The 18,007-nt window shown below is 27.6% G+C and overlaps 6 protein-coding genes across 6 annotated transcripts in view; 2 read left to right on the plus strand and 4 right to left on the minus strand.

Moving 5' to 3' along the window:
* Positions 1 to 540: 540 nt before the first annotated feature.
* On the plus strand, positions 541 to 1,332 carry LOC113383048 (ester hydrolase C11orf54 homolog; the record flags this gene model as incomplete). The annotated part of the gene is given in 2 exon segments (XM_026621298.1): positions 541 to 805; positions 917 to 1,332. Coding segments are annotated over 2 exon segments (606 nt in total), but the record flags the coding sequence as incomplete, so codon positions are not given.
* A 493-nt stretch (positions 1,333 to 1,825) lies between these two features.
* On the minus strand, positions 1,826 to 5,912 carry LOC113383502 (E3 ubiquitin-protein ligase RNF34-like). The gene is made up of 9 exons (XM_026621764.1): positions 5,772 to 5,912; positions 5,506 to 5,578; positions 5,158 to 5,327; positions 4,832 to 5,041; positions 4,348 to 4,545; positions 3,925 to 4,191; positions 3,197 to 3,532; positions 2,336 to 2,523; positions 1,826 to 1,946 (listed from the first exon to the last, which is right to left on the minus strand). Exons 2-8 carry the CDS (start codon positions 5,571 to 5,573, stop codon positions 2,348 to 2,350), a joined length of 1,425 nt encoding a protein of 474 aa, XP_026477549.1. The 5' UTR covers positions 5,574 to 5,578; positions 5,772 to 5,912; the 3' UTR covers positions 1,826 to 1,946; positions 2,336 to 2,347.
* An 843-nt stretch (positions 5,913 to 6,755) lies between these two features.
* On the plus strand, positions 6,756 to 8,348 carry LOC113383503 (serine/threonine-protein phosphatase 4 regulatory subunit 2-like). The gene has a single exon (XM_026621765.1). The coding sequence runs from the start codon at positions 6,756 to 6,758 to the stop codon at positions 8,346 to 8,348; it is 1,593 nt and encodes a 530-aa protein (XP_026477550.1).
* A 706-nt stretch (positions 8,349 to 9,054) lies between these two features.
* Positions 9,055 to 10,532, minus strand: LOC113383504 (intraflagellar transport protein 46 homolog). The gene is made up of 6 exons (XM_026621767.1): positions 10,422 to 10,532; positions 10,243 to 10,300; positions 9,921 to 10,149; positions 9,680 to 9,842; positions 9,373 to 9,575; positions 9,055 to 9,286 (listed from the first exon to the last, which is right to left on the minus strand). Exons 1-6 carry the CDS (start codon positions 10,530 to 10,532, stop codon positions 9,055 to 9,057), a joined length of 996 nt encoding a protein of 331 aa, XP_026477552.1.
* Positions 10,533 to 11,644: 1,112 nt separating this feature from the next.
* On the minus strand, positions 11,645 to 15,626 carry LOC113383505 (telomerase Cajal body protein 1-like). The gene is made up of 7 exons (XM_026621768.1): positions 15,504 to 15,626; positions 14,473 to 15,434; positions 14,075 to 14,149; positions 13,794 to 13,907; positions 13,447 to 13,613; positions 13,034 to 13,293; positions 11,645 to 11,902 (listed from the first exon to the last, which is right to left on the minus strand). The coding sequence occupies exons 1-7, from the start codon at positions 15,624 to 15,626 to the stop codon at positions 11,645 to 11,647; spliced, it is 1,959 nt and encodes a 652-aa protein (XP_026477553.1).
* Positions 15,627 to 17,822: 2,196 nt separating this feature from the next.
* Positions 17,823 to 18,007, minus strand: part of LOC113383506 (gephyrin-like) — a 3,917-nt gene continuing 3,732 nt past the window's right edge. The window contains exons 8-9 of the mRNA XM_026621769.1: positions 17,927 to 17,968; positions 17,823 to 17,860 (exon numbers count right to left, since the gene is read on the minus strand). Of these exons, the coding sequence (XP_026477554.1) occupies positions 17,823 to 17,860; positions 17,927 to 17,968 (80 nt within the window). The remainder of the gene's footprint in view (positions 17,861 to 17,926; positions 17,969 to 18,007) is intronic.

Genomic DNA, 18,007 nt, shown 5'->3' on the forward strand with positions numbered 1-18,007 from the left:
AATTTGCCTAAAGGCACGATGCCATGCGCCGCACTAGTTTATGTAATATATATGAAATAAAAAATCTTCATTTTTCTTATATATATATATATATCATAAATATTTGTATATTTAAGTAATTACAACGAAAATAATTACAAAAACACTTTTAAAAAAGTAAAAAAACTGTTATATTTTATAATATTATACAATATTATTTATATATACTGTATAATATTATACAATAGCTTGTGCTATTTAATATATGTTGTAACAAATGATTTTTATATAATTTTAGTTCACAATTTTAATATTTAAAATTTAACCATGCTCTGTCTATTTATTCAGTTTTGTAAAATTAGATCCTTAAGGATTAGGAACTAATAAACATAAATTTATACAGATTTCAGATAACTTAATAAATCTAACCACATGAAAGATAATTTTAAATTTTCATTTCAAAAAAACATTACAAAATAGACATTTAATTTATCAAGAATTTTATAGGATTATTTTGTATATTTACATGAAGCTATAGTAAAGTAAATTTATACCTTATAGGGTATTTTCAATATGCACCTAGCATCTGACGGTACCTTGAACAACAAAACACACATAGCTACTGTTAACATGGAAAATGGTGCATGCGTACTTGGAACGGTACCAAATGATGAAACACGTTGTGCATTATTAGGAAATCTCTTTCTGTCTGAAGGACATGCCGGATCTGTATTGCGTGTCCATTGTGCAACTAGACATGGACCTAAAGATTTTATTGCAAGCATCAGGACAGCTTTGAGTGAACATTATGGAGACCAAGTTGTGGGTTAGTAAGATGACTGAAAAATTCCTAATTGTTTAAGCACAGCTGTCTCAGAAATTGATCTGTTAATACAAATTCAGTTAGTTCTGTGTCAGTTTCATATTTCTTTTCTAGGTCTTGGAGGAACTTTTCTTTTAAAGCAAGGCCGTGCCAGGCAGCATGTTATGACAGATTTTTCTGAAACTCCTATTTATACTGAAGAACAACTAAATGCATGGTTAAGATTCTTTCAAATGGAGGCTCCTTTAGTGGCAGTTGGCACCTTGGTTACTGCAGTCACAGATCTTGATTTAAGAGTTCAGCACTTTCACAGCTTCAGCGACCATGGTCTGGGTGGTCATTATCACATTGATACTACTCCTGATTCTGTGGAGTATCTGGGATATTTCAATGTTGCTAAAAAAATCATGAGGCTGGATAGACCTGAAAAAACTCACATGTTTGGAAGGGATTGATTAGTAGAATTCATTGATGAAAATTGGTATGAGAACAACATTGTGATTATCAACACAGGTATAACTAATTTACTCTCCTGCATTTACTGTAATATATATATATATATATATATATATATACATATTACAAATATAATATATATATATATATATATATAAAATTATACATAGAAATATTGATATATTTCAATCTACATTTTTAAAGCACATATATGATTTTTAAAATTTATTACAATAATATTTACAATTAAATACAATACTTTTTTAATCTCATATTATGTATCTCATATTTAATCAAGATCTAATTTTAATAGAATGTAAAACAAATAAAATTAATCTTCCATAGTTAGAATAAAATGGTGCAATACATGTACCACTAGTTTTAAAAACAGATTTATATATAAAATAGCATGAACAAATGGACATAGTACGTTCACGTAACATATAACTATACTTATATTTTTATATTTTCATATATATATATATATATATATATACATATATATATATTATCAATAGATTTATAAATTGCTCTAAAACGTGTTCAAAATATAAACATATCACAAGATTTATTTGTTATGAGTTTTGTTTATTCTATAACAAAAAATTTCAGCTTTCCTGCACTGCTTAAACATATTTTTAAATGAAATTTGTTTGAATATGTAGCAGTGTGCTTGTGTTCAAAGAACCTATAAATAAATGTTTAATAATGTAAAAGTTTAACAATAATTATGTGCAAACATGCAAAAAGATGAAGATGCATAAAATTAAAAATATGAGGAATTTTATAAATTGAAGAATTTGTTTTTTGTTTTTATGTCACTGGTGTAATATAATTTAATGCCATACTATTAATCAAGTTGATTAATAGAAATAACATATTTGTAAAATTTCAATGAAAAGCTATATTTGAAAGTAAAAAATCTAAATAAAATATTTCAAACTTGAACAATAGATAATAAGATAACCGAATTCTACTCTCAAAATATAAGTAATATTTATTTCCAAACCAAATATGTTTTGGTTTGATATGATTATGAAATATATGGTAAACAAGTAGAATAATAAATTGACTAACCTGTCTTAAAAATCAAGCCTTAAAAGTCCTCACAACCCTTACGACATATTGTCTACATATTGGACATTCGTTGAGTCTTTTACCACAAGCTGTGCATGTTGCTAAATGTCCACATTCTAGCATTACACATTCTACGGGAGCATCCATACAAATTTTACATAACTCATCTGTTGGTAAGTCATCTAGTTCTGCAAAGATAATTGAATTAAAATTGAAAAAAAATTGAATGAAAGTATGTTTGTGAGAAATTCAATGGAAGAAAAATAAAAAATTGATTATGCTTAGATATAAACTTTTGCCATCATGAATATTTAAATTTAAACAAGACAGTGAAAGCATTATTTTTGAAATTGACAAAGAAAATGTTATTATCATGCATTTTCATATTTTTTTATATTTATTTTCAAATTATATCATAAGTGTTAATTCATGCTTCTTCAAAGATAGTCTTTAATTTATGTGAAATTAGTAGCTCATATTTCCTTTTAAATTGATTTATCTTATAACATGCTTGTAATAAATTAAATACATCTTTCAAGATATATTTACAAGTATATATTTATATAAAAATTGAATTAAAAAAAGATATAATAAATAAAGTGTGTTATACATCTACTTTCAATTAAAAATTTCAATTTTATATTTGAGTATGTATAAATAAATTCATACAAATCAGTTAATCATTCACCCAATACACACCGTATTAGTATATTTATTTACAAAAATACATGCAATTTGTATTATCAAAAATACATATTATCATACATTTCAGATGATTACAAATCATCTAGTTCAAGCACTCATTCTTCACCTCAATCACCATTAAATAAACCATTCAATTTTGTAGAAAATTGTACTCACTCTCTCGATTTTGTGAATACTCTCTCCAAAGTCTATTAACTCGTTCCAATAATTCATTTTTTTCACAACACCCTTTAAAATCAACTCTATTTGCAATTAAGAGTTCTTTTAATTGTTTAACACTTAGATCATCCAAATCATTAATATCTGTGATGTCTATTAAGTTAATTCTTTTTTTAGGTGCTGGATAATTCTGAGCATGATCATCATTATTGGCACGAAAAGTTTCTGTTCTATTTTGGTTTTGTTGAGGATTATCAGTATCAGTAGGATTGTTTATGCTTTCCTGACTTATATTCATTGATTCCTGTGTTTCCTCAACACCTAAGTTTGTTTCTGTAAAAAATGTTTATAAAATTATTAAAACACTTCATTTTTACTTTTTTACAGAAAAGATTTTTAAGTTTTATATAAATATTTAACAAACATAATTCTAATGATATGTTTATTAGCACAAAATATTTGGGATTTATATTTTTATTGAATGCTAAAATAACTGAAGTTAAACATTGTAGTAATGTGCTTAATGATACTTTAAATATTATTTCAAAAATGTTCATAATATGATATTAGATAAAATTTAAAATAACTCAAATTATTTTACTTATGGTATTCTTTGTAAAGTTAAGTAATTTTTCAGCTTTTTAAAAATAATATTTCAAATCAATTTTCATAATCAGGACTATAATAAATTCTTTAAGCTAATGAAATATGATTTTTTAACTTACCAGAATCACCAGAACTTGGTACATGGGCATTAGGTTCTTGGTTTTGAATTAAATCAACATTATGTATGGAATGTCTTCTAATGGTATTCCCTTGGCTCACATGATCAGATTGATTTATATTAACATGAACATCTATTTCAGAAGTCGTTCGTCTTATTTGATAAGATAAATTACTTGTTCCTTCAGGTGGTGGTGTTACTTCTACAATGATTTGTGGATCTGAGCTAGATAGAGGCTCACCTGTTCGACTCAGAAATTCCCAATCACCTGGATGAAATAAACCTGGTTATAATATTTATGTATATCTTCTAAAAAGTAACTTCAAAACATTCTAAAATATTTTAATGTAGATTGTAAAGGGTAATCTTATGTAAATATTGTTCAAAATTACTACAATTATGAAGCAAGCAAATAAATACAAACCAATGTCTTCTATTTCTACACAATCTTGTGTATCTAATAAATTAGTTCTCCTTCTATTATTTTCTGAAGGTTCACTTTCCGTTCTTGTTCTTTCAAATATAGCACTAGAAGCTGTTGTAGGTCGAGGCGCTTGCTGATGATAAGGTGGTCGCACCCTTGTATAAACTCTTCTAGGAACAGCCTGAGCAGTCTCTGAACCTTCATGTTAAAATATTGGTAGCAATAATTTCATAAGCATTTTATTGAAAATGGTAGAAGTACTGGTTACAGATTTTAAGAATGTGTAAAAAATAGTCACATTAATAAAAAAAAGCAATTATAACAATGCAAACAATAAAAAGCAGTTAAAAATTTAATCAAAAGCAATATGCGCATACATTTAGTTAGCTGTAAGAAATATAGATAATAGAAAAATAAAACTTTATATTCCAATCCAGATGGTTTAGAAAATATTTATCTTGATTGAATATATCCAATTGATTACCTGCACTAGGCCTACATCTGACATTATCATATTTTTCTTGAACGCTTGCCCATAAATTTTGCAAATTGAACTGCTTAAAAAGATTTGAAGTATTTGATCCATTATTTCCAGTGCCGCTTGTAGATTGATGATTTTGATGGGAATTAGAGTTATCATAATACTGCTCACTGTTGACATGAGCTAACAATAAATTAACTAAATCTTCTTTCTCTGAAATCAGCAGAAACCGTATAATTGATATATAGATTGTAAATGATAATGCATATATATTAATGACTCATTTTTAACTTACTTCTAACTGGTTTTTCTATAGAAATATATCTTACCTACACATCCACTAGTGGAAACATGTATTGATTTCAGATAGATAATTAAGTCTTTGCTTTTTAATTGTAACAACTGGGATCTGCTTAATGGGCGCGATGTTAAAACAATACATTTACCACAAAGCACTCGATCTCTCTTAATTCTCAGACAAAGATTGCAAAAGTAACACCTGAAATAAAGTTACAAAAGTGCATCACTTTTCTCGGGTTAAACCATGTATTTCATATTATTATATGTAAAATCGTTTGCTATTTTTTAAGCATTTAATATGGTTATATCAAATGCTCTTATGAGTAAGAACAGATAAGACAAACTATCATATTGTGAAAAATTATTTTCCAAAATACCTGCATTCATGACATTGTTTCTTCCTTTTAAAAACACCAAACTGTACTGAGCAGTTTGTACATGGCATTTTAACTGAAAAAACAATACAGTTTAAATAATATTACCCAATAAGAAAAATACAACTATTATTGCACAAATTGTAAACTAGACTGAGCACAAATTGTGAACTAGAATGAGTCACATTTACTGCGTGTAATATTTATCTAAAGTTCTGATAAAAGCATTAAATACGTGATATTATTTATTATTATAATTTTGCACAAACCTTGTTTTATAAAAGATAAATTAGAAACTTAAACAATCGCTTTGTATACTGACGACAAGCATAATATTTCACTAGCTGCGTTTAATTAGCTACAAGTATTATTTGCACCCACATCATTATTCTTAAACGATATTTATAGTTAGGAAAATGTTATAAATTTAAACAATTTCATTTTTTATTTATATTTAATACCATGAAATTTGGTTAGGCGTTGACAGGAATATGACATGTCAAATAATATTGGTTAAGCACAGAATGCACAAACTGAAGCAAGAACACACTACGTCAAAAGTCAAAATATTCAAAATATTATGCACAACCATAGATAAGAGAAGAGATATCGCAAGAACTGATTATGCTTTATAAATATTTTATTTATTCTTTTATTTTGAATTTTTTATTTCACTCATGTATTAAACTTGATTAAATGTTACACTTTCATGAATATATTCATAATACCTAAAGAAATAGAATAAATTTATTGATTGCAGGTTCTAAGTCTTGACTATCACATAATAATAATTAATTATAAGTTCATTAACAAATTTCTAATTCTAGAACTACAAAAATCATCCCCTTTTTGTCAATTTTAATATTGAATGATATAAAGTTGTTTTGGTTTCATACTATGTTATATTTAAAATCGTTATCAATTCGATATCTTACATTTATGTTATTATTTAAACATTTACTGCGAAGAGCTTAAAAAAATCAAAATTAAATCAGTTATCACAGTGTGGCAATCATAGATAAAAGATGTCGCAATGTTGGATCACTATCATTTTTGTATCGGAATATTTTCGCCTAACTTCAGGACGTGTTATGCAAGTGCAAACTTGTTTGGTGCCATTGTGAATGAACTAAATTTTCTTCGTTGGTACTTGTATAGTTATTGTAAACATAATATTTACGGACTTTGTTGACTTCAATGTGTGGACATTAATTAAATTGTGAATTAATTATTATTTTATCGATTAATTTGCGATGGAGAATGCCGAAGAAGTATTACAAAGTCTGGACTCGTTCTCAAAATTGAGGCCAAAGAATATACCACGAGAACTAGAAGAATATTTATGTTTTGTGGCGCGCACAGGTGATCCAGTTTTCCACTGGTCGATTATTAAGAGCTTATTCCGCGAAAAACTTTTACACGTATTGACCGAATTCCACGATAGCAGCCCGGGATTAGATTTACCTCCTTGTCCGAATGTTGACCCTTTTAATTATGATACAATGAAAAATTGTTTATTGGAAAGAATAGACTCGTTTTCGTCGGCCCCTTTTACTGTGCAGAGGATATGTGAATTACTTACATGTCCACGCAAGCAATATAGTAGAATAGATAAATATATGAGAGCCATTGAGAAGAACATTTTAGTCGTAAGCACAAGGGAGCCAGGAAATCGAGAACCCGAGAGTGGGGATCCTTTAGAAGCAGTTTTGAATGGTGATGGTTTCGATATGCATATTGAAATTGAAATGGATGGCAATTTAGCAGGTAAAGATGAGTCCACAACGCCTGCACCTAGAAATGACACCTCGTATATGTTGAGCAACGATTACCGTTGCATTACAACTCCAGAAATAGCAACAAATTGTACTAATGAAGTCGATAAACACTCAGATACCTCAGTTGAACATCACCCAGAGATAAACGGTACCAGTGCAGATAGTTCTAAAATAGAATCAGATTTGAGTAAAGAGGAAACTGAACAAAATCTACAAGAACTGCAGACTTCATACATAAATGCAAAAAGCCCTAAGATTAGTGAAGAAGAAAGTATACCTGAAGAAACTAATATTGAACCTGTTGAATCTACATCAGATAATATTTCACAAACACCATCAGAAACATTTTTGCCAGACAATAAACCAGAGGAAAATACTGATAACTCTGAGACAGATTCTAATTCAACCGAAAACTCTATTACGAGTCAAACCAACCTGGCGGTTGAAGAAAACAATCTAGTTTCATCTGATGCAGAAAGTAGTAATGATGAAGTACCATTTTTAAATGTTCTGGAACCTGTTAATGATATCCAACCCACTGAAATACTTTGTGATAATGATTTCCAAGAAGTTCTGAAAAGTGATTATACACAAATAAGTTTAAATGAAAATATATTAAAGGAAAAACAGCCAGAGGAGATGGATAAATTATTTCAGATTGTTTGTGATACAGTACCTGAGGCGGCAACTGAGGTTCTAGAAACAGAAAAATCTCTGCAACCAGTAGAAGAGTCCCAAGAACAAATTGAAAACGAGGTTAGCCAATCTTCCGAAATTATTGAACAAGCAACAGAATCTACACAGATTTTAGCACACTCTCCAGAAAAAATAGTTGAAGAAGAAGAAACAATCCGCCCTGATGACAGAGCCATTGCACTGGCTCCTGAGGTTGCATCTGAACCAGGGACTGAAATCGAACAAATGGTAGCTGATGTAGAGAATAATTTCATCTCTGAGATAAAATGTGATGATAATATTGAACAGAATCAGGTTGAGTCCATGGATGTACCTGAATCGGCCATGGAATGTGAAGATACCCCAGCGGCATCAGAACCTATGGACCAATAGACTTTTACCATATTTTGAAATTGTGATCAGTTATAGTTTTCTTCTTTCTAATAATTTTTATTTCATGTGTGTTTTGTATGGTGATTCAGTGAATGTTGACAGAATTGTAATTCAACTTTTTTATGTTTTAATTTATTATGAGGAAATTTTATTTCCAATTATATTTAACAGTTACTGTATTCATTATTTCATAAATAGACTAGTAGGATAAAAACTATACTGCCTAATCATAAGTTTTAAATAATACATGTACATTATTGTATTAGAGGAGTTTTAATTATTTTATGAAAGTTAGAATATGAGGAATATTTTATAAATTGAGGATCTCTTTGGTAAATAAAAAAATATATAAAAAATATAAAGTTAAAATATATTAGTCAGTTTTATTTTAAATTTGAATTGATAATTACGTTTATAACATTATTAAACTTACATTTTTTTTAGATTGCAGTCTATGCAGTTAAATAGAGATTCTATGCCTCAGATTGCAATTTAAATTTAATTTTTCGTCCATATTAACTTGTATTTTTAATTGCATTATTTATTGTGCAACCCAGTTTAAAAATAGAAAAAAAAAATTTGTACTTTTGTTTTAAATTTTACTTTAAAATGCTTTTGTCTATCTTTTAGTTCTTAATTGCAAGTTTTTGCAACTAGGAAATATATCTACTTATTCATATTGCAAAACAATCATATAAAGTACAATTCAAGTACTATTCCGAATTACTGCATACAAAGAAAACAATGTGTGCAAAGCATGTAGACGCTCTTTATGTCCATATGGTTTGGGAATAGGTATATCAAGTAAATTGCATACTATGGATACGTATTGAGACAAAGTGCAATCTAAAGTAGGTTCTGGAAACCCATTTTCATCAAGAACCCTTTCTACTGGACCAGACCATTCCTGCATCAAGCTGTCTACATCAGGTGCTGGTCTGTAAAAAGATAAGAGATATATATAAATATATATATATATATATATATATATATATTTCATTCCTCTTTTTCTTGCAAAACTTACTTATTATAAGACAATGTTGGCGCTGGTTGGGTAGCATGTAGTGCTTCTATGTCACGAATCCATTTTTCAATATCTTTGTTCGATTTTGCTAATGAAACTGGAGGTCCTCCAGCACTTGATGGAGTAGACCTTGTGTTTGAAGCCCTCAATTTCATGTGCAATAATGCCGGTTCACTTTGCGTTCCTGATGGTTCATCTAAAACCTGTTACATTTGATATTGTCAGCATTATAATAAAGCCTAATAGATACTAGTTTAATAATGCATTATTAAATATTCATAATTTAATTTTCAGTGAAAAATGTTACCTCTAATCCAAGTACATTAATATTATTAGGCATTCCATCAGTATCTATCCATGGAGATGGTGGAACAACTTTGAGCATAGCATCAATGTCTCCGACAGCAGGTATCAATTTTGGTATGAATGGTTTTAATCTATACTCCAACTCAATATTTTGTGGAGTGTATCTGTAAAACATAAACACTAGTTTATTCTACTGGACTATTCTTGACTTATTGATAGACCTTTTTACATAGAATAATTACCTACTGATGTGAAGAAATAATTCTTTTGCATCAGGCGATACTTGCAAATCTTTAAACTTGTTTAAGTCATAATAATCAGGTGTAGAAGCATGCAAAGCGATATCTGATCCACTGCGAATTATGTTTTTAATTATATCATCTTTACGATTTTTTAACTCTAGATCTGAAGAAACACTGGATTCATTGGATGTATTTTCATCATTAAAGGAAGCTTTACCAAGCGTGAGATCTAAAACAATAAAATAATTAATATAACTCAAAATTAACAATTTACACATTTTTATACACATATAAATTATTAACTTCATGAGTAAAAACTTACTTTTATTTAGTAGAGGTTTCTCTGATTTCTTCGTTACATTTTTGAAGTCATCTTCACCCTGTAACAAGCATTATTCAATTGATAAGATACAAACATCTCTTAAATAATTTTCTGAATTATACAATTTTCTAGATTAAAAATAATTTACTATTAAAATCATATAAGCAGAATCAACTTACCATAGAAAGACCTGTGGTTCCCGCTATAAACCTTGGTGGATTTGGGGATTCAGATTTTGGTGGAGTTTCTATTTCATTTGCATTTACCACATCTATTGCTTCGTCATACATTTTATATATATTATATATTTAATATAATTTAAACCCAATAGGTTTAAATGGGTCAGAGATAATTCTTTAATAATAATAAAATCACAAAAAGTTTAAAACTTTTAGATAAAAATTTATAAATAGGTAGATGAAGCTATTAAAAAATAACCTTTTAATTTTTATACAAAGAGTTGTTTTATGTTTTATTTTAAATATCTTATTTATATTTGATTATTTTTTGTATTTTAATATAATTAATTTTATAATAGTATAAACATTATTATTATACTTGTTTATCTATGAATATAACTTTTTTTTATTATTTTTCAAATGCATTAATGATATCACTGGTAATTACTTTTCTAAGTATATTATTGTTTATTTATTTTTCTGTAAATGAAATCAAAATTAAATTATATAATGGTATGTTTTCAAACATGTAGCCTAGCAACCATCCACCATGTCTTTTTCAACAGCTTCAAATTTTGAATAAATATAATGAATAACATTTTCAAAATATGTTCAAATGATTTTTATTATTGCAGTCAATATTCAAAATGAATTGATTTGATTAAAATTTGACAATATATGTGCAATTCTAATAAAATACATTTAAAATTATTGCGATTCAAAACTTCTTGTTTAGTAATTGGTCATAAAGTCTTAAATAAATATAATAAAAATAACTATTTAATATGATAATGAAATGTATATTTAATTAAAATATATACATATTATAAAAGAAAATAATCATTTTTTCTAAATTACACTTTTCAATGATTTGATGATTTGTAACTTTATGCCAATTTTCATTCTTGATATATATTGTACCACATAACAATTTGCTATTCCCTTTTTAGTAAAATAAAGTAATTAAAACTTTGTGATAAAATAAATAGTACTTTCTGTTGCGCACAGAATTGTCTTTCCAATTACTGTATTTCACATCTTCAACTAAAGTCCTTATTTCAAACAGTATGCATTCTTAAAACTAATGATAAAATTCTATACAAAATATTTGATGTGATAATTTGTTAATTAAATACTGACTTGATATGTTCATAATAAGTTCTTCTAATGAATTACGACACTTATACAAAATATGTCAGTACAAAATAATTTTAACTATTTGTTTATATTTCTAAATCATTATTTGTTGACCCTGTAATATCACTTACCCACCAAAATACCATAGAGTTTTCAGTCTTCTTACATGTTTGCATATTGTCTTCTAAAATACTTTCATTATTATCACCTTGTGAATTTTTTTTACTTTCATCGTCATTCAAAGTATCTTCTTGTGCAAAATGATATTGACCACTTGTTGTTGCTATTATAGGTCTACTTGGATGGAACGATACTCCATTACAGCAGTCATTGTGCACTGGGAACTAATAAAAAAAATAATATTTGGCATTAATGATCAATCCGTGGAGAGAAGATTTATAAGATTCAGGCACTTATTCAAATAAGCAAATGAAATAAAAATAACATTGCACAATTAACAGATAAAATATATTCTAATTTGAAAGTAGCAATGTAAATGATAAAACTTAAGATTATTTTCTCTACAAACATGATTGTTTAACCCTCCGTCGGTCGGCGTGGTCTGGCCAGACTTTTTTCGATTTCAATTAAAAAAAAAATACTTCTAGTAATCCTACCGACTTGAAATTTCTTGACTTTTCCTAAAACTTCATTAGCTGTCGATCAATGAAAAAATCAGGACGTAAAAATGTACAGAAGGATAATTATAAGGATATTAACTTTTTTATACTTCGAACGGTCGGAAAGGTCTGTCTAGACCACCCATACATTTTGTATGAAATATACGCTTTTTGATATATGTAAACCAGTATTTTATCTTTTTTCATGGTATTTTCTATTCAAACTACGTTGTTTATATTCTTTGCTATGTGTTGTAACATAAATGTTAGTATTTTCATGACGAGAGTTCCTTGAAAACCTACCAAACTTATTGGTAATCGCAAACACTGAAAATCGGATGAGTAATGCACACATTCATTTCAAAGGCGCCGAAAAAGAATAAATATTGTTTTTCATTGATTTAAAACAGAAAAATTAACAAAAAAGCAACGATTTTTTTATATTTCTTGATTTTTTTATATAATCGTTAATACATAAGACACCAAAAACTCATTTATCCCATATAAATGCATGTAAAATGAATGGTGGTCCAGCCAGACCTTTCCGACTGTTCGAAGGTAAAAAAATATCCGACCGACGGAGGGTTAAAGCATTGTCTTTTTGTTCATAATGACATATATTTTGAACAAATATATTCAATTTAGAATGTATATGTGCTTCTGTAAAATATTATTAACAAAAAATTAAAGTATAGTCTTCATAATCAATGACTTAAATTCTACCCAAAATTAAAAATCCTCCATTAGGCTCAAACAATTGTTGTAATAGGAATACCAAAGAAAAATTCTTAAAATTAACAGTTATATCAAGTTTAAAAAATTATAATACATGAAAAATTAAATTATTTATATTACCTTAAACTCTTTTTCAGTTTTTAAATTCCAAACTCTCAATAAGCCACTTGTACTAGCACTAACTAGCCAATTATTATTAAATGGCGATAAATCAAAATAAATTCTTTGATTTGATATCACTTGTCTACAAAAAGTTCGTACAGGTTTCATAGTCTGTCTAATATCCCACAGAAATAAAGTAGGATCCATTCGTGCTCCCGATAAAAGATAATTTGTGGAATTGGAAGAATCATCCATGAACATTAAGTGTGTAATGCCACCTAAAAAATTAAAATAACAATTGTAAACTTAGTGTGAGAGATATATAAACATAAGTAGAAAAGAACATAATTCAAATATTTATCAAGTCCTTAAGACAAAGGAATAATTTTACTTAAATATAATCTTTTATATATTGATTAAAATTGTTTTACCTTTGTGGCCATAAATTGTATCAAATTGAATCAAGTCACCACTATTTACAGACATCAGAGTTACTGTTCGATGCCATGATCCAACAGCAAGTAAATTACCAAAACTATTTAATGCTAAACAACTAGCTGGCTGTTTAATTCGGAAATTTAGATAATCTCTCCCTGGTCTGAAATTAAAACATTTAATAAATCAGTTCATTTTGGAAAGCAATTTTATTATTACAATTACAAGGTGAATCTAGTGTAAATATAAAAATAAGTATAACAAATAAACATTTTCGACTGGTTCCAAAAAATATTTTAAAATTTTATTCTAAGTAATGCTTATATAATAATATAATATTTACCTATCCGTGTCGAATAACTTAATTGATTTTTTATATCCAGCAAATATATTATCTCCATTGGGACTGAATCGCGTACATAAAGCAGCTTCAACTTCATCCACATCATTATAGCCTCTGAGAATTGTAAGGATGTATTTATATAAAGAAACAAATGATAATTACTAATTGATACAACAAAAACTTAGCTAAGAATATGTAGATGAATGGTTAATAAATTGTGATCTGCAGATCACAGAATAAAATGCATCATAAAATACTAACTATTAATTTATAAAGCTAACCGGTATGAACTGCGGAGAGATCCATCAAAAGCATCCCATAGCTGCACCGGTCCATGCTGAATGCTTGTAATCCAACTGAAATTGAAATAATCATAATAAAATTGAGTTCTGAATAAATTAATAATACTTATACCATTATACTATTGATTAATTATGTAATTACTTATGTATACTGCAGCAATTCAATATATTCTGTAATAATATTTTAACATTAACATTATTTTTATTTCTGAAATAGTTTTTTGTAATAATCTTATAAAGTAATATAATTGCCCAGCACAGTATTTTATGTACTAATAAAATTCATATAAAATTTTTGAATCCAGTAATTAAATTAATTACAAACGATGTTGCAAGTTAAAAACAATCATTGATTTAAAGTGAAATTAGTTTCTTACCAACAAGTAGCAGGATCATAACTATTCATTTTTGGATACCATTCAAAATCATAAACTAAACCAGCTTCTTTGATACGAAGAGCAGGTGTTAAAATATCAACAGGTCTTTCCGTAGACACGTTTTCATTAGAATATAATTCTCTAGGAAGTTCTGTGACTTGCATACCCTTATTATTTATTATTGACAAAATACAAGTCCCATCCGGAGACCACTTGCAACCACGAAAGTAATTTTGATTACTTATAGTAGTATTAGTGGCTAGTCTAGAGAGTTCAATAATTTTATCACTAAAGTATTTATTCGTTAATATGTCATAAGAGCTTTCTGTAATTTCCATTGCTTCTTCAATATTATTTTGTTGTTCATTTTGTAAATCAGTTTCAATGCTTTCAATATTATTTTGAATACTTTCTTCTGAATTATGGCTTTTTTCATTATTGTTTAAACTATTTTCAATATTAAATTTACTTGCTGTATCATTGTCTATAATACTAGTAGTTGAGAGAGTTGCTTTTGCATGAATTTTACTACAAATTGTATTATTATCGACATTAGTTAACTGTTCGCTATTCTCATTTACAGTTGTTTCTACATTTTCTTGAATTTGTGTTTCCATGATGCTATCATCACATATATTTTCTGAAAGCTCCTGATTTTTTGGTGATGTAGGACTACAAGATAATATAACATTTTCATGAACTTTGGAGGAATTAATATCAATACTTTGTGTATTATTATCACAAGCTTGGGGGTTTTGAATCTTAATACTACAATCCTGTGGATTTGTTAAACCTAAACAAACAGTCGACATTTCATTCTTGGCTAATCCATGCAAGTTTCGATTAAGTGAAGATGAATCTGTTGTAATGCAAGGAGCTTGCTGACTAGTCTCACAAAGTTCACGATTAGACGCTTGATTATTTTGTAAATTTAAACCAGATGAAAATTCTGTATTCCCTTGCTGAAATGAATGATATATATTTCTCTTATATGCTAGAATAGAATTATTTATTGTATCATGGTAGCCTACATTTTCATTCACTAAGCTTAAATTATTTTTAAAATCAATTTGTTCTTTGGATATAATAACAGGAACATCATTTTGCTCCACGGTGTTATCTGATCTATCATTTTGAGATAGTTCGTCGTCCATAATTAACACATCGAAAATATTATGCAATTATTGTATTATATGTCCACAATAATTTAATAAACACAATATACAAGTTTGAGCACGTGAGATTCATATTTTGGTTAAGTATTTTGATTTTTCACTGACAGTTGCAATAAATGAAACAGTCGCACCATCTTTGAAATAACTTTGATAAAAGAAATACATGCGTTCAGTTAACTTTCTTTTATTTTTTAATTTATTATAATTTGTATTATGTTTGCAGAATTAAATTATATTAAATAATTAATATTTGATAATACAAATCCAAAACTTGATTAATATTACAGTTCAAAAATTGTAGTTGTACCAAAAGTAATGCAAATGATTGAAAATATTGGATTCAAACTTAAGAATTATCAATTAGCATTACATAGATTTATAACCATTTACCATTATGATACAAGCAGTAGTGATTTCCATGTTCTCTTCAATGAATAAATCAGGAATATATTTCCAATTGCCAATTGTAAATAACCCTTTGACATGGAAAGACAACCGAATTATTTCCACCAGGCCTTGTATACACACAAATATATTTTTATATACTTTTGGTCTAGATTTCTCACAATATATTTTCTGATTTGACTCAGAGTTAACACAACTCATGAAACCATAGATTATAACAATAATAAATGAAATAATATACTTAAACATAGTACTTAATGGCGGTTAATGTTCAATTTGTTGCTGTTGTGGTAGCATTGTTTATGCAAAAGTACCAACGTACCAACAATTAAAAAACGCCAGTTTGACATTAGCATCGCCATTTTTTAAATAACCTCTTCGAATAACGTATTCGCGCTGGTATAATTTCTTATAATGTGGATATATTATAAATAAATAATATTTTATTTTAATATTATTCTGGAGAAAGGAAAATCCATTCCGTAACGTGTAAATTAAATAAGTTTGAGTATTTAGTGTTGTGTTAATTGACATTTTTTGTTTGGACAATTCAACTGATTCAACTGACAATAAGATTTGCAAAATGAATGTTGATAAAGAGGATTCGATATATTTTACAGTTTTTAATAAATTGTTGGATTCAAAAACAATTTCTCATGTTATATGGCGAGTCATGGGTGAGTCATTTGAATTTGTTTTGATAATAAATAATTTCCATTGTTTCCAATATAAAGCAAAAACATATTTTCAACGGCGTTGTGCTAATATTGTTTAACAGAACGCTTAAATTAAAAGTCCAGTTCAAAAACCGTTTCTCGTTTTTGTTTTGGTTCGATTCGAGTTCCAGGTCAAGCGAAAAAAAAACCTTCCGGGCTCCGGTTGACGGTTCGGAAAAACAAGCCTGTTCGTTCCGGTTTGGATTCCGGCGGTTAAACCCTTGTTTATAATAATAAACATAAAAATTCGTCAAAAATAAGAAAAAAATGAGCATTTTTAATATTTTCGTTTTCAATTTGTCTGCTAATACTCCTTATTAGAGATCTTCTTCAGTTCTGGTACATGTTCCTGTCCAAAAAGGAAGTTCCGGAACTAATACGTTCCAGATTGTTCTGACTCGACAACCCCACAAAATAATATTACTATATATTAATGAATTAGTAATTACTATTACTGTGCATTATAAAGTGCAAAATATTATTTCTCACCAAATTACAAAAGTTTTGTTATGTTAAGGCAAATGTTAACATTCGGTACAGTCTTTGCAAAACCAACTTATTAGTTCAAATAATGTAGTTACGAAATATTTATAATTTCCAGTTAAATAACGTAATTTAGTTATAATTATAATGTTTATAATGTAGGTACTTAAAATATTTCATTTAATTTGTTCTAATTTTGATTGGTATACACCTAACCTACATATACAAACTAATATTCAAGAACTAATAACCCTCAAAATGCTTAAGTGTTATACTTTTATTTAAAATATGTTAGGTTATTTTAATGTGCCTTCCATTTACTTAAATTGTAATATATTTCAATAATTTTTTGAATTATTGCTCTTCATTATTTATGCTAATCATTATTTCAAAGGTCTATTAAATAATGTTTACAATGCATGTTAATTCTAAATACAATTGAATGGATAAACTATTAACTTTAAAATAACTAAATATTTGTTTATAATTTTATATTATGAAATAAATAAATATTTAAATAAATCATGCATGTAAGATGGTAAATGAGTAATATTAACCATTGGTTCTGGAGTTACTGATTTTCAGGAAACTTGATTTTTCCTGGTTCATCTGAAAAAAAAAATCATAAATATTTTAATGAATAAAAAATAAATATATTATTTAGTTGGTACATACTTTCATCTTCTAAATAATGCTCAGATATAGGAGGTTCTTCATCTGTAATATGAATAAATTAAATTAAATTAAAAATTATAC

The sequence above is a fragment of the Ctenocephalides felis genome, unplaced genomic scaffold, assembly GCF_003426905.1.
Source record: "Ctenocephalides felis isolate EL2017-DRISC unplaced genomic scaffold, ASM342690v1 CF-g0.4_SCAFFOLD_03570, whole genome shotgun sequence".
Lineage (NCBI taxonomy): Eukaryota > Metazoa > Arthropoda > Insecta > Siphonaptera > Pulicidae > Ctenocephalides > Ctenocephalides felis.